Source organism: Eschrichtius robustus, chromosome 16 (genome assembly GCF_028021215.1).
Source record: "Eschrichtius robustus isolate mEscRob2 chromosome 16, mEscRob2.pri, whole genome shotgun sequence".
Taxonomy (NCBI): domain Eukaryota; kingdom Metazoa; phylum Chordata; class Mammalia; order Artiodactyla; family Eschrichtiidae; genus Eschrichtius; species Eschrichtius robustus.
In genome coordinates this window covers 16,967,355-16,991,693 of record NC_090839.1, presented here as the reverse complement: position 1 = coordinate 16,991,693, position 24,339 = coordinate 16,967,355, and the positions used below count along the sequence as shown (strand labels likewise).

At 51.1% G+C, this 24,339-nt stretch overlaps 1 protein-coding gene across 3 annotated transcripts; it reads left to right on the top strand.

Annotated features, from left to right (window-relative positions):
• Positions 1–1,102: 1,102 nt before the first annotated feature.
• Positions 1,103–23,160, top strand: SGK2 (serum/glucocorticoid regulated kinase 2). 3 transcript variants are annotated; one of them, XM_068565561.1, is made up of 15 exons: positions 1,103–1,283; positions 6,583–6,828; positions 7,974–8,033; positions 8,572–8,621; positions 9,128–9,185; positions 9,393–9,476; positions 10,764–10,892; positions 11,974–12,086; positions 12,383–12,419; positions 13,447–13,533; positions 15,976–16,071; positions 16,739–16,894; positions 19,327–19,416; positions 20,794–20,999; positions 22,800–23,160. In XM_068565561.1, exons 3-14 carry the CDS (start codon positions 7,998–8,000, stop codon positions 20,956–20,958), a joined length of 1,101 nt encoding a protein of 366 aa, XP_068421662.1. In that variant the 5' UTR covers positions 1,103–1,283; positions 6,583–6,828; positions 7,974–7,997; the 3' UTR covers positions 20,959–20,999; positions 22,800–23,160. The 3 variants fall into 3 exon arrangements, with proteins under 3 accessions (XP_068421662.1, XP_068421660.1, XP_068421661.1); XM_068565559.1 differs by having other exon boundaries at positions 10,761–10,892; XM_068565560.1 differs by lacking the exons at positions 1,103–1,283; positions 6,583–6,828 and adding an exon at positions 7,122–7,182 and having other exon boundaries at positions 10,761–10,892.
• Positions 23,161–24,339: the final 1,179 nt, after the last annotated feature.

The window sequence follows — 24,339 nt, the reverse complement described above, 5'->3', positions numbered from 1 at the left end:
GGAGGAGCTTGGCAGAACAGGGGCAGCTCTGTCCGGAAAGGGGCAGGACCCGGGGCTCTGCCCTGGTTTGCTTGGTGCCCTTGGCCAGCCGCCACTTCTGTCGGGGCAGGAGCCAGACACCTGCCACTGTGTGTTGGCGGAGGCCAGGAATGAGGTGTGCAGGGTTCCTCCAGAGCACATTAGCTCAGCCAGTTTCTAAGGCACTAGGATGACTGGGAAGTTATTGACATTTTAATAAAAAGGCAGCGAAGGAGGCAGCATGGAAGTCAGACTCTTGAGTTGCCTGCTAAGAAGGGAGCACTGGGCGGAGGTTTTCTCACCTGTCCAGCAGGCCAGGCCCTACCCCTGCCCTGAGTTAGAACCCTTGGTCTGGGCAGCTTCAAATCAAGCAGGAGAAAGCCTGGGGCGAGCTGAGCCCTGGTGCCTGAGCCTCAGTTCTCCAAAAGGCAGAGCGGGGCATGGGTCTCAGCTCAGCCATGGTTCTCCTCCCAGGATGGTGCCCAGGCAGTGCAAGACCAGGTGAGCTCTGTGCCCCGGCTTTGGCTCAACACAAGAGAGTGCCAGAGGTATCAGGTGATGAGGCTGGCTCCGGAGGGAATGAGCTGCCCCTCCCTGGATGGATCCACGATTGGGCTAATCCCAGAGGCGGGTGGTCCCCATCAGGGAGAGCTGTGCAAGACAAGCCCTTTCCATGGTCAGTTCTCCAGGCTCTAAGAGAAAGGGAAAGTGACTCCGCTGATGGAATCAGGGAAGGCTATGTGGGAGAGTCAGCATTTGAGCTGGAATTGGAGGCGGGGATCGGTGGAGGAGGGCGGAGGGAAGATTTCAGAGAGTGAAATGTGACAGTGTTAAAGGGACTTCAGAGCTCCTCCCTGTAAGGCAGAACACACACCGTCATCACCAATTCACATGAGGCTCAGGGAGCTAGAGTCGCTTGCCCAAGGTCGCACAACTTAAGCTGTGCTGTACCTTTATCAAAAGGGTCCCCAGGGCAGGGCCCCGTGGAGGAGCCAGTGGGAGCAGCCAGCGTCGTGATTCAGGTCCAGCGGTTAATTAGTAACCGGAAAGCCCTGCAGCCGGTTCCCAGCCAGCAGGGCTGGGAGGTTGAACTTCAGCTGGTTTGGGAGCCTGAGCGAGTGGGTGACAGGTCGCTCCTGACCAGGAAGGTTGTTCGGCAAGTCAGGGTTGGGTTTCAGGTCAGAGGGACCATGCAGAGAGGCCAGAAGGCAGAGCTGGGCACGGGGCTGCTGCCCAGGACCTGAGCTGGGATCCAGCGTTCTCAGGTGAGCGGCTCAGCCGTGAGCAGGGCACCTGCCGGCCGGCCTGTTGGTCTACCAAACTGGGGAACTAGTTACCTAGCTAATTTCCTTTCTAACTACCCTATTGACTTCCTTTCCTTCCTAACACCCTCCTTGCTAACTCCCTTCCTTCATTTTTTCTATCATTTCCCTCCTCCCTTCCTTCTTCTTCTTCTTTTTTCTTTTTTTTTTTTGTGGGATCTTTAGTTCCCCGACCAGAGATCGAACCCAAACCCCCTGCAGTGGAAGCGTGGAGTCTTAACCACTGGACCCCCGGGGAAGTCCCCCTCCATCCCTTCTTTGCTCCTTTCCTTCCTTCCCTCTCAACTAATTCTCTGCCTTCTCAGCTGCCTAATTTTCTTCCTTCCTAACTAACCCATTTAATCCTAACTTCCTTCCCACTAACTTCATTCCTTTCTTTTCTAAATTCCTAACTTCTTCCTGAAATTCCAGGCCATGGGCTTTGGAGTCAGACTGCCTGGGTTCAAAACCCAGTTATATCATTTACTACCTAGATGTCTCAGTCAAGTCACTTTGCCTCTCCGTGCCTGTTTCCTCCTCTTTAAAACAGCAATGACGATAGTTCCTAACCCATGGCACTGCAGGAACAGAATAAGACCCCGTTGGTATGCACTGTCATTGGTATGTCATTGCTAGGCACTGGGCAGGCAGGCTTGTAAAGGAATAAATGACAGTAGAGTGAAGACAGTGTAATAACAGAAGTGGGCACAAGGAAGGGAGCTAGGGTTCATGGCACTGGGGGTGGTCTGGCGGGGCTTCTGGAGAAGGCGAGTGAGGACAGATGCAAAGGTTATCTGAGCAGACCAGATTGGTCAGGGGAGTGTTCCAACAAGAGGGAGCTGTGTGACACCACCCGCACTTCCACCGCATTCAGCAGGTCCAGGGAGATGGGGGCAGGTCAGTGTAGTGATGGGGCAGAGGGATGCAAGTCTAGGCTGGGGCAAGTTAGGGGGAGGAACAGGCTGGAGGGTTCACGGAGGAGCTTGGACTACCTACCCCCGCCCCGGGAGTTTGCAGGGGTCTCTGTAGGTCTGAAGAGTCGGGGAAAAAGTATCGATGTTCATTCAGCCTCTGGCCAGAAAAATCATAGGGCAGTGGTACCAGGAGAGAAAGATGCTGAGAGTTTGCTCAGGTGTGGGAGTCACAGTCAAGGGGATGGGAGAGTGTGTTTGGGGGCAGCAAGCATGTCAAAGCTCCCATCAGGTCTTAGTACCTAAGTATTAAGTGAACAGCAACACTTTGAGAATTTTTACACAGTGGTACAAAGATAAAAAAGAACCTAACCCACTGTCACCTTGGGTCATGTCCCTCCAGCCGTTTTTTTGGTGGTTATGTGCATGTCTTTACTTTCTTTACAAAGATGGTATTCCTGGTCACCTACCATTTGGAAACCTGCTTTTTGCCTTGACATTGTATCACATGTATGTTCCTGTTTTGATTCACATAGGCTTGTATACCATTTTTAAACTAAATTTATTTATTTTATTTATTTATTTTTGGCTGCGTTGGGTTTTCATTGCTGCACGCGGGCTTTCTCTAGTTGTAGTGAGCAGGGGCTCCTCTTCATTGTGGTGCGCAGGCTTCTCATTGCAGTGGCTTCTCTTGTTGTGGAGCATGGGCTCTAGGCGCACGGGCTTCAGTAGTTGTGGCTCGCAGGCTCTAGAGTACAGGCTCAGTAGCTGTGGCGCACGGGTTTAGTTGCTCCACAGCATGTGGGATCTTCCCAGACCAGGGCTCGAACCTGTGTCCCCTGCATTGGCAGGAGGATTCTTAACCACTGTACCACCAGGGAAGCCCTTGTATACCATTTTTTAGCTGGGTAATTTTCCATTTTATGTATGTACTATAATTTATCTTATCAGTTCATCCCTTGATTCATTAGTCAAATAGGTACTGAGCACCAACCATATTCCAGGTTCTGACCTAGATGCTGAAGATTCAACAGTGAACAAGAAGAGTCTTTGCCCTTGCAGAGCCGATGTTCTAGTTCAAGACAGAAAATAAACAGTTAAAGAGTTGCAGGATAAGGTGTCAGAGAGTGATGTGTTACAAAGTAAAATATAAAGCAGAAAATGTGGATGGGGAACTGGTGGGACTTGTATTGCGGTGTGGCCAACCATCCTGGTTTGCCCAGGACTGTACTGGTTTAAGCACTGAAAGTATCACATCCCAGGAAACCCCTAAGTCCGAGACAAACCGGGACAATCAGTTATGTGCAATCAGAAAAGTCCTCTCTGAGAGGTGACATTTGAGCAGAGACCTCTGTGATGTTAGTGGAAGCCAGCCATGCAGACATCTGGGGGAAGAATATTCTAAGCAGATGGAAACATAAGTGCAAGGGACAGGAGGCTAGAGGGCGCTCTGTGTGTTTGAGGAACAGCAAAAAGTTTCTAGCGTAGTGAGAGGGAGGGCCTGGAGACCCAGGTGGAGATGGAGATGGGAGCCGGGTCACGTGGAATCTTGTTGACCGTGGTAAAGACTTTGGATCTGAATCCTAAGTGTGGTGGGAAGAACAATGGAGTTTTTGAGCAACAAAGTCACGTGATCTGATTTCCAGTTTTAAAGAGTCACTCTGGCTTTGGTGAAGAAAGATTGTAGAGGCTCAAGATAGAAATAGGGACACAGGCATATATACAATGGAATATTACTCAGCCATAAAAAGGAACGATATAGTGTCATTTGCAGAGACATGGATGGACCTAGAGAGTGTCATACAGAGTGAAGTAAATCCGAAAGAGAAAAACAAACATTGTGTAATATTGCTTATATGCGGAATCTAGAAAAATAGTACAGATGAACTTATTGGCAAAGCAGAAATAGAATTACATAAGTTTGTTTGTAGAGAACAAACTTATGGATGCCAAGGAGGGAAGAGAGGGGTGGGACGAATTGGGAGATTGGGTTTGACATATATATACTACTATGTACAAAATAGATAAGTAATGAGAACCTACTGTTTAGCACAGGGAACTCTACTCAATGATCTGTGCTGACCTGAATGGGAAGGAAATCCAAAAAGGAGGGGATATATGTATACATATAACTGATTCACTTTGCTGTAGAGCAGAAACTAACCCAACATTGTAAAGCAACTCTACTCCAATAAAAATTAATTAAAAAATAAAAGAAATAGGGACACAGTAGGGATGCTAGGGCAATAATCCACGCAAGTGATGATGGTAGCTCAGGACAGGTTGCAGTAGTTTCTGGGTATATTTTGAAGGTGGAGTCTAATGGGATTTCATGCTGGAATGGAGGAGGGATGAGGGTGCAGAGTTTCTAGAATGAATTCCGAGTTGGTGGCTTGAACTTTTGAGTAGTTGGTAGTACCATTACTGAGATGGATGTCAGAGGGAGGAGCAGTCTGGGGCAGAGTGGAAGGAATCAAGGTCAAGACTTTCGTTCTGGACATGTTAAGAGTGAAGCGCCTCTAGGCATCTAACTAGTGAAGTGTCAGAGAAGCCAGAGTCAAGAGAGAAGCAGAACTAGAGAGATGAGTTTGGAAATTGTGGCATTTAGTCGACACTTAAAACCATTAAACTGGCTGTGGTCAACTGGGGAACAAGTATAGATAGAGGCCGGGCCAGTGTTTCAGGGTAAAAAAGAGGGGAATCCAGTGGAAGATCTGAAGAAGGAGCAATCCACAAGGCAGGAGGGAAACCGGGAGATCCTCAAGCCAGCTGTGAAAAGCAGGTTATGTCCTCAGAGACACTGACTTAGATGAGGACAAAGAATCCATCGCTGGCTCTGGCACAGGAGGTCATTGGTCCACTCTTTTGGAGGCATGTTGGGATGACAGCCTCTTTGGAATGGGTTCAAGAGAGAAAAGGAGGAGGAGAGGGGACTAAGTCCAGACAACTCTTTCAAGGACTTTAACTGAGAAGGGAACATAGCAGTGGGGCAGTCTCTCAAGAGGGATGTAAGTTCCAGAGAGGGAACTATTACAGCTGGCGGGTATTCTGAAGCGCCCTACGGTGGGACACCGAGGTTATTATTATTTTCATTATTGTTTTCCTGTTCTAAGCAGTGCTCCTAAATGAAGGCTGCATCAGTGTCTTGTCATTGAAAAGAAATGTCCTCGTTCTGGACATTTGTTTTGCCAACATGATATCCTGTCCATCTGTGTATTGGTTCAACATTTCTGTTCTTAAAAAATGGAGAGCTCTGATACAGTTCTTGGGTTTTCCTTGTATGACACCCCCGCTTCAGAGCCCACAGAGAACCCCCAAGGCCACTGGGCTTAGGTCCCTCCCTGACCAAACCCCTCGGCCCCAGCTGCACAGATATCCACCCTGTGGTGAACTACAGAGGTCTGGGTGTGGCATGTGGTAACCACACAGAAAGTTCCAGAAGGGCAGGAGCTGTGTCAGGCCCTGTCAACGCCTTTATTCCCCAGAACACCACATATAACCTCCGTGAGAGAGAGGAAGGGACCCTGTGAGTACCTGATTATCGCACCAGGCAGCAAGGCCTTCGTGCACCAGGGTGCCACCGGGACCCCGCTTCCTGGCTCTTACACAGCCAACCAGCCCTGCCCTGGAGGCAGCGGCCAGAGCCCCGGAGGGCCGGCAGGGAAAAGCCCAAAGGGCCAGGTGTTCAGCAAAGACCAAGGCCACGCTGACTGAACCAGACACCCAGGCGCTGAAACACCTGCAGTTTCTTGGGAGGGAAAGGGCTCTCGGCTGCCACGGTGAGGTCTCTGGAACCTCATCTTCAGCCCTAGAGGGTCTGCACCAGGCCTTGGTAGGCCCCGGGGAACATGTCTCCTCACAGACAGGCCCCCTACACACACACACACACACACACACACACACACATACAACACACACACACAATTTACTGATATACACCGATATGAACACAGACACACAATGACGACTGTCACACACAGGTATCACACAAACTCACACTTACACACATACACACAGCACGTTAACATATATAGAGGTACACACTGCCATGTCCACACACTACACTACACAGAGACTCATTGAAGCACATCTCCACACAGTGAGAACAGAGTCACAGATGTACAGACGCACCGACAAAATTATACAAACGTGGTCACACTGATGCACAAATACCCTGACATACAGGGACACACTGATACACCAGACAGACAGACACACGGACACACATTTCTGCCCGAAACACCTGCACACACACTCCTTGCCCCACACGCTCACACGCATTCTAACAAGCCCCAGAGTCACCCAGGCTCTCCGGCAGCTGTCGCTCACCCCATTCCACGCACACCCCCCAGGGGGAGGCGATGTCCCCGAGGGAACAGAGGTCTTCGGTCCCTTCTTAAGCCCCGCTGGCTCCCGCGTGACATCAACAGCCCCCTTGCTGCGGCTGGGAGTTCCGAGCTGGGTGCCGGGGCCAGGCCGGCGCCAGGCACAGACACTTCGGCCCTTGTTGGGAGAACAGAGAGAGGCTCTCTTGTCCACTGCCCATCCTCCGGCTCCAACCACTGGTTCTCCCAGCGGCCTCTCCTCAGGCTGCGCAGGTACGTGGGGCTGGGGAGGCTGGGGCCTGGCAGAGGGGCTGTCAGGGCCAGGCCAGGGGGGCGTGTGGGCTGCCTGCGGGAGCACAGGCACGGGGCCCTGGCTGAAGCCAGGCCGCACTCCCTACCTGGGCAGTTCTGTGGCTCACTCTCTCAGGGCTCCACAGGGCTGGGCCATTCCCTCGCTTCCCCTGTGGTCACTTTCTCAGCTCCCAGGAAGGCCAGGGGGTGATTGCTCCAGGGATCCCCTTGTAAAGACGGGTGGTCTCTACTGCAGCCCAGGTCCCACAGTAGGCCAAAGCTGTGGTCCTGGGATGTACAGTGCCCAGCAGCCCCCACGAGCAACTGGGTTCCCAGGTGAGATCTCGGTTCTTGGCCTTGATCTTCCAAGCAGGGATAGGGCTATGGGGTCCTGGGCACGCTGAGCCAGGGCCTGGACATACCGGCCTCCTCCACCCTGCAGGCTGGGGGCAGGGAAGACATATGCTTCTGGCCACAGAGACCGTTAGTCACACTCTCCACTGTTTCATCTCAAATAGACATAGGTCAGTGGGTCTGTCCATGGCTCTGGCCCAAGGTCCCCAGGGCAGCTGCCCTTCCAGGGACATTAGGCGGAAGTCTCTGTGGCAGAGAGATAATAGTCAGCATAGAGCCCAGCCCGGGGCTGTCCACAGGGATCCAGGGTTGCAACATGCCTGTATGGGATCCGGGGGAGCCCAGCCTGCCCCTCACAAGCTGTGGGACCCTAGGCAAGTCCCTTTCTGGGCCTCAGACTCCCCACCAGTGAAATGGGGAGAAGGGTTCAGACTTCATGCTCTGCAAGAGTCCTTCCAGCCTTGGCCACCCCAGATATCCAGAGTTGCCCTGACTCACAAGGATCTTGCTGCCCTGGCTGTCCTCAAACCTTGAAAAGACTCAGCCTAGGAGGGGCCACCCCTGACCATCCTCCCTCTCTCCCTCCTGAGACGTTTGATGGGAGAGGCTGGGTCCAGGGGATATCATTTCTTGTCCCACGCACGGGTTACTGGCCTCGGGCAGGTGTCTGGGTTGGGGAAGGGTGGAGAGGGCAGCGGTGCCTAAGGCCCCAGACAGGTGACACTAATTCCCCAACATCAGCTCTCTCATCCTGCTTCTCCTTGTGTCCCCAGAGCCCACCTGATCACTGTTACAAGATGGACTCTAGCCTGGCTGGGACCCCCAGTCTGCAGGTGAGTGGGTCTTGGTTCCCCCACCCACCACCAGGGGGGGGCTCACTTCTTCCCAAGGCTGAAGAAATCCCTGGAAGTCCCAGTCAGCCGGTGGGCGGTCCCAGGACTGGGGGTGCCCACAGGGATCACTGTGAGCCCACAGAACTGGGCCGTTTTCAGGGTAAAGAGAGAAGAGACTTGGGCAAGGGCTTCAAGAAGTAAATGGGGTGGAAAATCATGGGATTGGACCTGAGGACACCTGCGTTCTCATGCCAGTGGGGCATCCTGGAAGTCCTTGGATGGCTCTTCTCTGGGCTTCAGTATCCTCACGCTCACATTTGGTACAACGGCCAGCAGCCTCCCAAGGCTGTTGTGTGAAGCAGGTGAGATGGTGGGTGGGTTGGCAGGTGGATGGAAAGAAGGAAGGGAGGAAGGGAGGGAGGGAAGAAGCTTAGTAGAGATATTGGAAAAGGAGCAGGGCTTGGACCAGGGGAAAGAGAGGGGACCAAGGAGTAGGGACCCTCTGATTCTAATCACTTCTTTCTTTAAATGTCTTTAGCCCCCAAGGGCCAATGGGAATATCAACCTGGGGCCTTCGGCCAACCCAAAGTGAGTTCTCATCTCTCATATAACTTTCCTCCCTGGCTCCCCTCATACCTGGCTCCCCCGTCACCTTGGGAATATAATCCAATTCTCTGGTCCAGCGTCAAGATCCTCTGCCATCTGGGCCTAGGACCGGCCCCTAGCTTCATCTCCCACTAATTCCTCAGCCTCTGCCCATGCTGAGCCCTGTGGCTGAAGTATCCCCCCAAAGTCTGCATTACTAGCAGCTCCCCACCCTCCAGGCCCTTCTCAGTCTTTGGAGGTCAGATTCCTTTGCCCTCTATGCTGTTGCGTCTGGTTTTCTCCCGACCTTGTCTGCTTTTACTCGATTGTGAGATCCCCAGGGGCAGGGGCCAGTCTTATAAGACCCTCTTGGCTGGGAGAACATGGCGTTCTTAGAAAGCTCCCTGCCTTCTCCAGCTTCAAAGTTAAAAAGAAGCTCTGATTTGAACTAAAGCATCAAGTTTCCCAAGCTTGCAAATGCTGACCCGTGTTCCTCCCTCGTCCCCCAGTGCCCGGCCCACCGACTTCGACTTCCTCAAAGTCATTGGTAAAGGAAACTACGGGAAGGTGAGTGACCCGTGAGCATGGAAGGCCTGGGTCTCCCCTTTTCCAGCCTCTTCTGCCCCCTGCTGTTACTTGCACATGCAGAGAGGGAGCTTACAACCTGCAGAATCATGGGCGCAGGGCAGGGGCTGGAGGCCTGCACTGCCATCGAGAAATACAAAGCCTGGAGGAGTAGTCACCCACGGGTTCTGCATTTGTCTTTCTGCTCAGGTCCTACTGGCCAAGCACAAGTCTGACGGGATGTTCTACGCAGTGAAGGTGCTACAGAAAAAGTCCATCTTAAAGAAGAAAGAGGTACCAGGGCTTGGACCCAGGCATCTCCTCTCTGCTTCTTGACGGCCCCCTGCCCCCAGCCTCAGGTGGCTTCCAAAGATGGGTCCCAACTCTGGGCACAGAGGTGGCCCAGCAGGGGGGCCAGGTGGTGCCCAGGATGCTGACCCTTCCCCAGGAAGGCAGGCTAGCCGCCTTACCCCAAGGGCCTGCAGGTGACCCGGCCCGGCCCTCTGCCTTCCCCTAAAGATTCAGGGCTCCATGGTGGACCAGTCCTCTGCTCTGTCAGGTGCCAGCCTCCCCATCTGTGCAACGTGGGGGTCACACTTCAGGCTCTCCAAAGGCCCTTCAAGCTCCAGCTATCTGGGAGTTCTAGATACTTCTGCTGACTTGAGTCTCTTTTTTTTTTTTTTTTTAAGAGAAGGGCTCTTTTTTTTTTTAATTAATTAATTAATTAATTAATTAATTAATTTTTGGCTGTATTGGGTCTTCGTTGCTGCGCGTGGGCTTTCTTTAGTTACAGTGAGCAGGCTTCTCATTGTTGTGGCTTCTCTTGTTGTGGAGCACGGGCTCTAGGCATGCAGGCTTCAGTAGTTGTGGCACGTGGGCTCAGTAGTTGTGGCTTGCGGGCTCTAGAGCTCAGGCTCAGTAGTTGTGGCGCACCGGCTTAGTTGCTCCGCGGCATGTGGGATCTTCGCAGACCAGGGCTCGAACCCGTGTCCCTTGCACTGGCAGGCGGGTTCTTAACCACTGCGCCACCAGGGAAGCCCTGACTTGAGTCTCTTAACACCAACTCCATGAGAAGGACAGAGCGGGCCCTGAGAGAGAACTGAATGTCAAGTTGGAGGACTCAGGAGAGGGAATTAATGCTAACAAGGACATCGAAGGGCAGGTGTCCTTCAGAAAGCTGAAGGAGGTGGCCTTGCAGCTGGCCTTGAAGATAGGATTCTGATGGTCTGACAATGGCATCCTGGCAGGGGAACAGCAATCAAGGCTGAATGTGGATAGCGCTCAGCTTCTTCCCTCTGCAAGATTGTCCTTGGGACTCATTTATGCGGTATTCACATAGCTTTGCTTACTGTCCCAGGGAGGCGGGCGGGGCATTTGGATCCAGGGCTGGAGGTGCACCCACGTGGACTGGTCGGGGATGTGGTGGACCACACAGAGTCCTGGATGCTAAGCAAGGAGCCTGGCCTTCGCTTTGAGGGCAGTGAGGAGCCACGGTGGGTGGTTGAGCAGGGGCACGAGAAGGTCCTGGGTGGGGTGGCCGTGTAGGCGGTGACACGGCCTGTCTGTGTGACTCTGCAGCAGAGCCATATCATGGCGGAGCGCAGCGTGCTCCTGAAGAACATGTGCCACCCCTTCCTCGTGGGCCTGCGCTACTCCTTCCAGACGCCAGAGAAGCTCTACTTTGTGCTGGACTATGTCAACGGGGGAGAGGTGGGTGTAGGTCCACCTGGCGCCTTCCCTGCCCGGCTCTCAGCAGGAGCTTTCCATCCCACATGCTCATGGTGCCCCAGGTTCTGGAACAATCTCCCCTCATCCTTACAACAGACCCATTCTGCAGCTGAAAAAAACCGAGGCTTGGGCAGGTAACTCACTTGCTCAAGGCCACTCAGCCTGTACCCAGCAGAGCCAGGATTTGAAGGCGGGTCTATCTAACTCCCAGCCATTATCATTACTTGACTTCCATTCAGAGCTGCCCAGAATCCCTTCAGTGGACCTGGGAAAAGTCAATGTTAGAGGAGCTCTGTGGTCAGTATTTCTAATGCCCCCATCTTACACCAAAGACCACTGCATGGGAGTGACCAGTCCCTGTGGGAATGACCTGAGGCCACCTGGTGACCCAGAAACAGAGCTGGGATAAGCTGGGTTCCCTCTTCTGCCTCTCTGAGCAAGATGACAAGATGGCCCTTCTCAGTGACCCCAGATTTAACCTGTGTGACCTCATGCTCTTTAGCCTGATGCCAAGAGGGAAGTCTTTGTCCTGCATCCCTAAATTCCCTGGTGGAGGTAAAGGGCTTTCTTTGCCAGCCAAATGGACCAAAGCAACTGGCCCGGGAGCAGATCTAACCCAGGCTCAGTTTGACCATCATAATCATTTTATCACCTGGGTTGGAGGAAAAGCACATCTTTGACGCACCCAGGTTCACATCACAGCTCTGCCAATTACAGTACGTGACCTTGGGCAAGTCACCTGACTGCTCTGACTCTTCCAGTTTCCTTTTCTGTGAAACTGGCCTCCTACTTGATACCTGGAAGGTAGTCAGGAAGATTAAAGGAGATTAGAGACGTGAAAGGGTTTGGCTGGAGCCTAAAACTCAGTAGGTGCTCCATCCCTGCTAATTCATCTTTCCTGCTGACACCTTGCCCGCTCTGTGGGGCAGGGGCCAGCATGCCCTTCCTTGTATGAGGACATTGCAGCTTAGAGAGTGGGTCACTTGGCCAGCTGCCCCCCCACCCCACACTCGAGGAGCTGGAGCCCCCCAGGAACCCGCTCACATGTCTCCTCCCCCTCCAGCTCTTCTTCCACCTGCAGCGGGAGCGCCGGTTCCTGGAGCCCCGGGCCCGGTTTTACGCCGCCGAGGTGGCCAGCGCCATTGGCTACCTGCACTCCCTCAACATCATTTACAGGTGAGGCCTGCCTGTGGCTCAGAGCTAGGCCTGGTCCTTCTGCCCCCGCAGCCAGGCGTTGTATGGACCCCCAGATCCTGCTGAAATCCTGGTGAACTTGGTCCTCTGTCTGAGGAGGAGGGCCCGCCAGCGAGGGGGAAGCCTCCTCCTTCCTGGGATTGAGCGCCCATCCTCCTCGGGCTCTCCCTGTGCATCTCTGCGTCTCCATGAATAGTCCTCTTGCAGGACCCCGGTCCCCAGCTCATGTCACTAAGCAGCTGTGACATCACAGCGCCCTTTTCTCTCATTTTCTGCAGGGACCTGAAACCAGAGAACATTCTTTTGGACTGCCAGGTTGGTGGGTATGTGTGTGTGCGCGTGCACGTGTGTGCTGTGTGCCCATGAGTGTGTGCACGCATTGTGCATGCGTGCATGTGGCTAGGGACGCATTCAAGTATGTGTGCGCATGTGTGCCTATGCCTGTGTACACACGTACCCGCATATATGTACACGCGTGTGCGTTATGTGTACACGTGGCTACGTATCCATGTGCATGTATGTGTATACGGGGTGGGGGGCAGGGGTGGAGCCCTGTGGAGGCTCGAGGATTTTGTAGTCCTTCCGTGTCATAGACTGCGTTCCCTGGAAATAGACTCTGAGATGGAGCACTGGGTGCAGAAGTCTCCTGGGGAACGCTCTCAAGAGATCCACGTTTAAGGGGGTGAGGAGGCAGGGCTGGGCAGAGGAAGAAGCTCACCTGCCCTGTGGTTGCAAGTGAGGCCTCCTCAGCTGATCTGACAGGGGTGGGGTGGGCCTGAGCTGGGATGGCTCTTCAGAACTGTTCCAAACTGAGGCAAGGAGGCTGGGCATCTGTGCCCCTACATTGACCAGTCATTGGATGGGGATTGCCCCTTGAGAGGGGGCATGACTTTGGATGAGGGCAATGGCCCAGCATGGGGGGATGGGCGGGACAGCTCCTAAAGGGGGGATCTGGACAGAGCCCCGCAGCATCCACTCACTGCTCTACCAACCACCCTCTCGCTCAGCTGCCACAAGGCGTGCTCTGTTAAGGGGGCTGCTGCCACTACGCCCCTCCAGCGAGAACATTCTGGAACTGCTGCTGTTGTAGGTTGTCGATCTGAGTTTGTGATGAGCTGGGGATAGACAGTGCAATGCCATCTCCCCACCTGGCCCCTCTGCTGCTCTTAGGATCCAGGTTAGAAGCACTGAGTCTCTGAGTGGAGCCGCCAGCCCGTGCCTTTGCCAGGGACATCAGACCCCACGGTCGCTGCCCCAGATGTGGCATCCAGGCTTTGGGGATAGACCTGGGTATATCTTTGGCTCAGACCACCCTCCCACCCCTGCCCTCCCTCCTCTATAGGGACACGTGGTGCTGACGGATTTTGGCCTCTGCAAGGAAGGTGTAGAGCCCGAGGAGACCACGTCCACGTTTTGTGGCACCCCCGAGGTAAGCTAAACCTCCTGGGAGGGGCAAGGCTGGGAGTGGATGAGGCCACAGCTCCTGATTAGGGCCACCAGCTTATACCAGAGGGACTCACTTCTTCCACCCAAGCACTTCCCCGAGCTGGCTGTACACTCAGCCTTGGTTCCCTCCTCCGTGTCATGGGGGCAACAGCTCTAGGGGCTGCTGGGACCCGGCTGGTGAAACTCTGCAGCAGTGCTGTCCGATAGAAATAGAAACAGAAATGCAAACCATATATGCAATTTAAAAATTTCCAGCAACCACATTTAAAAAGAAAAAAGAAAGAGGAGAAATCAATTTTAGTAATATATTTTATTTAACCCAGCACAGGCAAAATAGTATCATGTCAACATACAATCAACATAGAATTGTTGAAATATTTTATTCTTTTTTTTCTAACTAAGTCTTTGACCTGGTGTGCCTTTTATACTTATGGTCCCTCTCAGCTCAGATCAGCCACATTTCAAATGTTCGGCAGCCATGCGTGGCTAGTGGCTACTGTATTGGACAGCACTGCCCTACAGGGTGAAGTCCATGTGCCACAGGAGGCCCTGGCCTGACAGTTAAGATCGAGGTTTGCAAGGGTAAAGACACTGGTCTACCTCCTTCTTCCAGCCACCAAGATCCTGGAGGGTTAAAATTTGTGAGTCTCAGCAGTAATTCACATACATCTCTCTGTCCTGCCAAGGCCTCCCTGCAGCTTTGGGGTTAAAAACCTTTCCTTAAACTCCTTAAACTCCTTGGACCTTGGGCCCAAAGGGTTTCCCAGCTGCTTGGACAGATGTCTGGATTGGGGGTGGGGGACTGAGGCTGTGAAGGGCTGGCAAGTCCTCCCAAACTGGCATGGGACAGGAATTTAGCTTTTGTTTTTCTCCATGCGCTTGAAAATCTGGGTCTCAGATTTCAGCTGTCTCCTCAGTTTGGTTTTAGGGGAGCTGACGGACAGACGGCCTCTCTAAGCAGGAGCTATTGTCTGTGTTTGGGTATGGCAGGGCGTCCACGGACAGAACTGGCCTCCCAAAGCCTAAAAGCCCAGCCGACCCTTCCATGGACACTGCTGGGGCGAGGAGCAGGGGATACGGCACCTTGGATGGTGTCGGAGACACGTGGCCCTGACAAGTCTCTTCCATGACTCAGCCACTGCCATGGTGCCGGGAGCACAGACAGGAGTAACCACAGTTGCTCCCATTGTTCAAGGGGTAACACATATGTTAGCATGTGTCCTTAACACAGCCCCTAGGGAGGGATTCTGCGGTCCCATTATGTGGATGAGGAAACCAAGGTTCTAGGAGGTTCAATGACCTGCTTGTGACCACACACCCAGTAGGGCTCAGGTCTGCGTAATTCCCTGCCCCTCTCCATACGCACAGTCTCCCGAAGTGGCTTTGTCTGTTGCTGAGACCCCTTTCCTCAGTGGCAGAGACACCAGGCTAAGAGGCCACCAAGCCCTCGGGTTTGGCAGGAAGCACAGCTCTGCCTCAGGTTCTCTCCTTGCGCAAGGCACAGATACAAGGCACGCATTCAGCTGTCAGGAGGAACTCAAGCGCCACCTCCTCTTTCCTGACTCCTTTCCATTCATCTGTTACTGAGATTTCCAGTGTAAGCATGTGCCACACTGACTTACACTTTATCCGTTAGTCTTCCCACTGCCCCGTGAGTATTCCCAGGGCTTTCCTAGTCCCAAGACACTGATTGGATGCTTTTGAGCAAATTCGATAAAGGCACCCACTTTGGGCAGAAAAATGCCCCAAAAATTCCCCTTTAAATATATGTCAGTTGGGACTTCCCTGGTGGCACAGTGGTTAAGAATCCACCTGCCAATGCAGGGGACGTGGGTTCGAGCCCTGGTCCAGGAAGATCCCACATGCCGCGTAACAACTAAGCCCACGTGCCACAACTACTGAAGCCCGTGCACCTAGAGTCCGTGCTCCACAACAGGAGAAGCCACCGCAATGAGAAGCCCACGCACCGCAGCAAAGAGTAGCCCCCACTTACTGCAGCTAGAGAAAGCCTGCACAGCAACAAAAACCCAACATGGCCATAAATAATAAATAAATAAATTTTTAAAATAAATAAATATATGTCAGTTGTCAGATGCACCCCTATACTAGGGTTATGGCTTGGTAAGTTGATCATAGCCAGGCTTGCAGCCCCCTTTACCCCTTTGGCTGGTACTTTTGTGTGGTGCACAACACATACAACTGTACAGGGCAGTCCTGCCTGATCTCCTCTATGTCCCTAGCACACTGGCAAAGAGCCCCACGCAAATCAGGTCTTTGACAAATGGATGCTGAATAAACATATGCACAGACAAGTAAATAACACAGCAGGATCAACCGCTGTTGAGCTTTTCCTCCAAGTGCCTTGCTTACAAATGGGGAGACGGAGGCTGAGTGTCTTTCAGATAAATGTATTTCCCCTCAACAGTACCTGGCTCCAGAAGTGCTTCGTAAAGAGCCTTATGATCGGGCAGTGGACTGGTGGTCCTTGGGGGCCGTTCTCTACGAGATGCTGCACGGCCTGGTGAGTGGGGTGTAGCGGACTCTGGAAGAGATGGGGGTGGATCTGTCCCTTGTGTGGCCTCCTCAGGCTCCTTGAGGAACTGAATGAGCCATCACTCCTCTCCAAGCTGAAAAAAGATGTTGCCAAAGTGAATACAAGGATTAGATATATTTTTTCAATAAAGTCAGTTCCGCACTTTACAACATACCGTCTCACATGTTACTCCTGTGGTGCCTCCTGACAAGGAAAATGAGACCCAGAAAGGTCACAGTGCTGGGAGGTTGTGGAACCAGCCCCTGGACCCAATCCTAGACTGCCTGCTCTTCTCATCTGAAAAATTACAACCTGTCTCAAAGGATGGTTGTGAGGCTGGGATGAAATGACAGGAAACTGTTAACTTTGCAAAGTGCAAAGTCGTTGCACAAGCTGGATTGAGAGACATGGGATAGAGGAGGCACCTGGGGGATCCACAAGCCTCACACTGGTAGGGAGAGACTTCTCGGCCTTCCCAACAGCCTGTCCGCTGTGCTGGATGCCCTTAGGTCTCTGTCTCGCTCCAATCTGCCACGTGAGCCATCGCACAGACACAGGTCTGGCTGAAGCCTTCCAGCTGCCCACTTTGCTCCAAGTGTCCCTGAGCACTGTGCCCACTTTAGCATGGATGATCCTCCCGTCTCTCTCTCACCAGCCGCCCTTCTACAGCCAAGATGTGTCCCAGATGTATGAGAACATTCTGAACCAGCCGCTACGGATCCCTGGGGGCCTGACAGTGGCCGCCTGCGACCTCCTGCAAGCCCTTCTTCACAAGGACCAGAGGCAGCGGCTGGGCTCCAAAACAGACTTTGTAAGTGACCTGCCAGCGGAGCACTGGCCCCTTATGGGGCTCTCAGCTTCCTGCAGAGGCAACCCAGAAGCAGTGACATGCATCCAGCTGTTTTCTAAAACCAGGCACTGCTAATTCACACATTTGGAGATTCACAGCTGCTGCTGCATACTTATTTCCTTCATTCGAACACTTTTATTCAACCAGTATTTATGGAGCACCTACTATGTGCCAGGCATTGAGCTAAATGCTAGGGATTCGTTAGACTGGGCCTCTGCCCTTATTAAGTTTATGAGGGGAAGGCAGACAAGCAAACACAAATTATTGCAGAGTGTGACAATACGATAAGAGGCCAGACAGGAATTCAGGCAAGGCTTTCTTGGGACTTGTGCTATATAGCACGAGGGGGCAAAAGAAAGTAACAGGTGCCCTTGCTTGCTCTCTGAGGAGGGTGGACTCGTTCCTTAAATGGGGTGAGAGTAGGGGCAGATCTGTGGGTTGGGCAGGAGGGGTGGCTTAGGTGATCTGCCCACCCCCTTGGTGGTGTTGTGTGCAGGGCTCATGCCCGGTATCCTGCTTTTTCTCCCAGCACCTCAGAAGTGGCAGTTGGTTTTTGGCCTTTTTGTATCTTATGGTCCATAATTTTTCCCAACTGTGCATGCTCCCTAGAAGTTTGCTCTTCCAGCGTAGAAGTTGAGATGCATGGATTGTGAGACAGACTACGTGGGTTCAGATCCCCCCTCTACCAATTACTAGGTGCAGGAGCCTGGGCACGTGGCTAACCTCTCTCTGTGCGCCTGTCTCCCCATCTGTAATAACAGCACCCAGTTCAGAGCTCTTATGAAGATTAAATAATATATACAAACATTTAGGCTAGCGTCTGGCACGTAGTGCTTTTTCCTTTTTTTTTTTTTAAATTTATTTATTTATTTTTGGCTGTGTTGGGTCTTCGTTTCTGTGCGAGGGCTTTCTCTAGTTGCGGCGAGCGGGGGCCACTCTTCATCGCGGCGCGCGGGCCTCTCACTGTCGCGGCCTCTCCCGTTGCGCAGCACAGGCTCCAGACGCGCAGGCTCAGTAGTTGTGGCTCACGGGCTCAGTTGCTCCGCGGCATGTGGGATCTTCCCAGACCAGGGCTCGAACCCGTGTCCCCTGCATTGGCAGGCAGATTCTTAACCACTGCGCCACCAGGGAAGCCCACGTAGTGCTTTTTAAGTGTTTGTACAAACTGCCCTATATGCAAGATACTGTGAAGTGTAACAACATTTAGGGCATTTGCCTACCCATCCCTGGACAGCTTAAAGAACAGGGCTTTCATGAAGACAGGTCCCCTCCTTCCCAGAGGAAATTTGCATCTTAAAAAATATGTATGGGGCTTCCCTGGTGGCGCAGTGGTTAAGAATCTGCCTGCCAATGCAGGGTACGCGGGTTCGAGCCCTGGTCTGGGAAGATCCCACATGCCGCGGAGCAACTAAGCCCGTGAGCCACAACTACTGAGCCTGCGCATCTGGAGCCTGTGCTCCGCAACGGGAGAGGCCGCGACAGTGAGAGGCCCGCGCACCGCGATGAAGAGTGGCCCCCACTCGCCGCAACTGGAGAAAGCCCTTGCACAGAAACGAAGACCCAACACAGCCAAAAATTAAAAAAAAAAAAAAAAAAAGTATGATTTTTAAAATAAGGTATACATTCCCATAGATCAAAATCCAAAGGATATTCAGAAAAAGTCCCTCCAGCCACTGAGTTTTTTCAATTTGGGGGCAATGAGTGTTACCAGTTTCTTGGGTGTTCGTCTGGAAGTAGTTTGGATCTGGCTTTTTAGCAACCCCCCGGGGGGGTTTTGATATGGAGCCAGAGAATCATTCTTTGAGAAACACAGATAGAGAGAGGGTCCTGCTGGAACAGGTGGAAGTTCGTGCCACCACTGGTTTGGATTAGGAAAGAAGTGGTGAATCACGCCCAGGGCTGATTCCTAAATTCTGGATCTTTGGGAAACTGCAGCTTTTCTTGGGGCTTTATTTCCCAAATCTTCCTTAGTGAGTCGATTTGCTCTATTTCTCTGGTTAGAATTCTGGAAGAGTCAGGATGCACTGAAGCAGAATTGGGGACAGGGGGTCCCCAAGATCCCCCGGGGCCCCCAAGAGCAGGTTCTGCTGTCTTGTTCACTGACATACCTCTACAGCCTAGTATGGTACAGAGTAGGTGCTCAGTAAATAGCTGTGGAATAAACAACTGCTACGAGGAGAAGCCTGGAGTTCGAGATAATGGCGAAGGGGAGAAGTCTAACTGCAGACAATCCTTTGTCCCAGGAAACCAGCCAGAACGGCAAGTTACCTTCCTAGTGAAGAGTTTAGGGCTTGACAACCAGTTGCCAATAGAGTTGGAGCTCTGAGGCACGTGAGGTGGGGTGGGAACGCCAATGGAAAGGGCTACTTCTGATCAGTACCTTCTTCCTGCAGCTTGAGATAAAGAACCATGTATTCTTCAGCCCCATAAACTGGGACGACTTGTACCACAAGAGGCTGACTCCACCCTTCAACCCAAATGTGGTAAGAGGTCTTCACATTCTAGATTCTGGATTCCCAGGGCTGATGGAAGCTTGGAGGGTATCTGGGGAGGGTATCTGAGCCCACTCTCTTTCTACAGATGGGAGAACCAAGGGTCCAAGAGGCTCAATGATTTGTCCAAGGCCACCCCATAAGTTAGAGGCAGAATTGGGTCTAGAGCCCAGAAGTCCTGACTGCCAGTTGAGCTCTGTGTGAGGAGCCAGGCTGCCACTTCTTTACTTTTAGCACCAATAACCCTCGTCGCAGCGCTCTTTACAGTTTTTAAAGCACTGTGTCATGGAGCACACCCAGACAGAGAGAAGCCCTGTAAAGATTTTCTTTCTATGTTTAGCTTTTTTCCTGATAATAAAAATGGCATGTACTCTTTCTAGAAAGTGTGTAAAACAGATGTTTAAAGCATCAAGGAGAAAAAGCTTATTATCTCACTACCCAAGAGAAAGCACCGCTGGCATGTTTCCTTCAAGTGTTTTCTGTGTTTTTTACATAGGTCACACTTCATATATATAAATATCATCTCTCCCCTCTTTCTTTTTGCTAAAAACTATGTCATTATTTACTAAGTCATATAAGACATTATAAGTATGATTTTAAGTGACTATAATATTTCAGCCCTATGTTGGCAACATAATTTATTCTACCACATTCCTAATGGTGAACTTTAGGTTATTACCATTTTTTCTTTATCATAATGGACTGATGAATAGCTTTAAGTGTATATCTATGCCCACAGTTGTGATTATTTCCTTAAGATGGATTCCAATTGGGGAATTACCAAGTCAAAGAATGTGAATGTATTTTTATTTATTTATTTATTATTGAGATATAGTTGACTTACAGTATTATATTAGTTTCAGGTGTACAACATAGTAATTTGATATTTTTATACATTATACTCCATACGAAGTTATTATAAAGTATTACTATATTCCCTGTGCTGTCCATTATATCCTTGTAACTTATTTATTTTGTACCTAGTAGTTTGTACCTCTTAATCCCCTTCACCTATTTTGCCCTTCCTCCCTCTGGGAACCACTAGTTTGTTCTCTGTACTGTATCTGTTGTGCACATTTTTCATGGCCTTGATTCATACTGCATTCATGTCACAATCTACTTCCTACCAGCAGCGTCTGGAGGGTTGGTGTGGAGCAGGTAGGGTGCTGGGGTGGGGGATGGAGGAATTGATAGATTGTTATTGGACCTCATGGAGTACAATGACCAATGTAAATGCATGAGTAAGTGACAAGTAAGGATGCCCCTGGGGCACTCAGAGGGCAGCACTAACATCTCTCTCATGGCTGTGGGCTCCTTTGGCAGCTCTGACCCCAGTGTTCCCTTCTTATCATTGGCTTATATTCACAGGCAGGACCTGCTGACTTGAAACATTTTGACCCAGAGTTCACCCAAGAAGCTGTGTCAAAGTCCATTGGCTGCACTCCCGACACTATGGCCAGCAGTTCTGGGGCCTCAAGTGCCTTCCTGGGATTTTCCTATGCACCGGAGGATGATGCCGTCTTAGATTGCTAGAAGAGAAGCACCTGTGAAACCACTGAAGCCAGCTTGTATCTGTAAGAATTACCTTCAGCTGCTAGTCACAGAGACCCAGAGTAACAATAGCTTAAATAAGATTTTTTTTTTTCCCAGCCCATAAAATAAGGGTGATGTTAGGTGGTCCAGGGCTGGTATGACAGGTCATCAGAGGCTTTCTGTATTTCTGCTCTGCCGTCCTTGGCAAGTGGCTTCTACTATTAGGATTATTATATTATCATAAGATGGTGCTGGAGCTCTAACCACTGCTTCTGTGTGCTGGGCAGGGAAAAAGGAGGAAATGGCAAAAGGGCACCTTTATAGAGCTTCCCCAGCAGCCCCACCCAATGACTTCTGCTTGCATCTCAGTAGCCATCCACCCTACCTGTAATGGAGGTTGGGATATATGTCTGATTAACCAGGCACATTACTCCCCACAATAACACAGGGGTTCCAACACTAAGAGAGAAGGGGAAAGTGTTGGGTAGGCAACCAGCACCTCTTTACCAGAGGGTCTCTTGGTGTTTGGATTTTGATCTCAATGTGTAAAATGACGGAGATGTAACAAGTCTATAGGGTATCACCCAACACCCTCTTATTTTTCTATGTCGATGATGTCTTTCTTTGGGTGGGTGGATTGCACATTTGTTAGGTTTGTCTGCCTGGCATCTGAACCTCTTCCTATATTCAGGGAATCTCCTGTTTTATGAGCCATAATGAGAGGCAATAACTACCTCCACTTACAGTAGCTGAAAATACTAGATACTAACTTTCCCAGCCCCCCCTGCGGCTCGGGCCCAGGCATGTGGCCTCAGGATGCACCTGTGCCAGATTTTTGACTCAAGGAAGGAACTGGGAGCTCTCTTTCATGTGGTAGCTGCGGTAACAACACCCACAAAACTGAGTTCCTGGTGTAGAAGTGGCAACGATATAGCAATTGGTACTTATTGGCAGCATCAGTTTCCTCATCAGATCAGTGCTGCAGCATCATTCCTGTCATTCCTGGGAATCCTTGAGTCTTATTCTCTAGTTTTCCCAATGATTTTGAGAGATTCTGATCCTGTTAACCACTCCTTTTTTGCTTAACTGGTCAAAGTCAGCTTGAGAACATCTGCCTATGCTGAACCAGTTTCTGTGCTAGACTTTTTCAAGTCTCAGTTTTCATCAAAACAACCCCAAGGTAGGAACTATCCCCTTTTTACCAATGAAGAAACAGAGTCAGAGAAGTTGTACCCTGCCTGGAGGTCACATAGCTAATAAGGGCCAGAGCTGGGACCTGGAGCCATATAAGCTGACTCTGGGGCTCTCACAGGTAACCTTTGTGCTGGTCTGCCTCTCACTCTGTTAAATCCAAGCAGAATGACTTTCAAAATCTCTAAGGAGAGCCAAGCCCGGTTATGGGAAACGGGGTCTTGAAGAGGAGGCATTCAATTGGACGCTCATCGTCTGAGCCTGGCTGCCAAGTTCCTGCTGTGCTCTACCTCACATGCCTCTGTATGTTTGGCAGGTCTAGGGCCATAGGGAGCCCAGGCTGGGGCTGGTACAGTCCTGGTGATTAGCCATTTCTAAAAGCAATTCTGATTGGACAGAATGTGAGCATATAACACCCCATGAGTCCAGGACACCCTGCACTTGCCTGATGGATCTTGCTGCCTTATTTCAGTGCAACAAAAGTCTTTTTCACAAGCTTGTGGTTCATCACCTACTTCATGGTGGTCTTATTAGCTTTCTGATTTGTGAACAAGAGAAAAACTTTCTTAACATCAGTGTGTGCTGGTGATTTTACTGCATTTTCCTCTTAACTCAGTCCCACTCTTTGCCTTACATTTTTGTTTACCCAGCCCCCTGCCCCAGGAATTATGGGGGATGAAGCTGGAAGACCATGGAAAACACACCAATGACACTGACACTGACCTACTGGGGATCAAAGCTGAGTCAAGAAGAGCTACTATTATCCTTTGATATGTGCTGTGAATTCTGAGAAACACTATGATTTGATTTCCATCTTAATACCGTCTGCTAATAGACAAATGTGAAATATGATGAGGGAGAGGCCAAAATCCCCCAACGTCCCAAAGCAAAAAGCAACAGAGTGTAGTTGTCAGAAATGTGATAGTATTGTCAAAGTATACAACCTGCTATGGGTTGTGAAACGCGTAATGGTTCTATCTGCTCTAAGACTGTAAAATCACAAAATTTTCACCAGGATAGAAAATAAAAATGAAAAATTATGAATCTTGAATTGATCTGTTCAATATCAGAACAGATATGTTCACACCTCGGTTTATTGAGCACATTCTGAGCTGCATATGCATTATCTACAATCCTCACAATAAGCCAGCATTTAGAAATTATTAACCTTACTTTACAGGTAAGAAACTTTCACTCAGAGATAGTAAGCAACTTGCCCAAGGTCACCCAGATGGTACAAGGCACAGCCAGGAACTGAACTTGGTGGCAGCTGATTCTAAGGCCCTTGCTCTGTCTACAACCTCCAATAGTGGAAGAAGTGCTCTGGGCAGCTACTTTTTTGGTCTTCTGGCAAAGACTGACTGCAAACTGTATTCACCCAATTTGGTACCAAAAGACAGCATCCTCAGGAAGAGAAATCACAATCACCCTCTTCTTCACTTTTTCACTTTGCAGTCACAGTAGTTGTGAAAAAGCAACAGGAGTAGTGTGTGTTTTAAGACCCTAAAACTCCGACTACTCTGTACCCGCTGAAGACTGTAACAAAAATTCTAAAGTCTCTGCTCTCATCGGTTTGAGCCGGCGAGACAGCTGCATTGCACACACGTCCACGCTCCCTCAGGGCAGGCACTGAGCCCTCCCCTGGGGAGAAGGGCTGCCTGTTTGTGGTTACCGGCGTCTGGTTTCTCATTTTCACGGCGACAGTAGGGCAAACCGTACTCGGCGATGGCTCTTCCGCATAAGCAGTTCCTTCTGCCCAAATGCCCTTCCCCAACACTTGCCTTAATGAACCATTCTTCTCTCACTTTTCTGCTCAACGGGGACCCCTGTCTGCCCAGCTTCGGCCTCTCACAGCTCCCTTAAAACAGTTTATATTTTTATTTTTTGGTAGAATCTGGTCAGGTCTAACTCGCCGCCAGGGGATGCCCAGAGGCTGGTTCACCGCCACATCCTGGGCGTGGCACTGTTGCGCTCAGAGATGCGGGGCTAATCAAACAGAAAGAACTATCTCATATTCCCACCCTCACCACTAAACCTGCCCACCCTCCTCCTGGAGGTCCTCCCCGGCTTCCCAGGGCGCTGAAACCCTCCTATAACGCGCGCCGGGCCTAGAGTCCCACGTTCTCAACAGGGCTTCACCGGCACACGGCCGCAGCCGCAAAGCTCCGCCCCGCGTCGGGCCACCGCTCT

What these genes read in the sequence shown, in the direction of transcription:
- SGK2 (XM_068565559.1), top strand. Translation starts at nt 7,998, where the DNA reads ATGGACTCTAGCCTGGCTGGGACCCCCAGTCTGCAG. An exon ending in CTGGGACCCCCAGTCTGCAG is followed by an intron (nt 8,034 to 8,571) that starts GTGAGTGGGTCT and finishes AAATGTCTTTAG; the next exon opens with CCCCCAAGGGCCAATGGGAA. An exon ending in CGTTTTGTGGCACCCCCGAG is followed by an intron (nt 13,534 to 15,975) that starts GTAAGCTAAACC and finishes TCCCCTCAACAG; the next exon opens with TACCTGGCTCCAGAAGTGCT.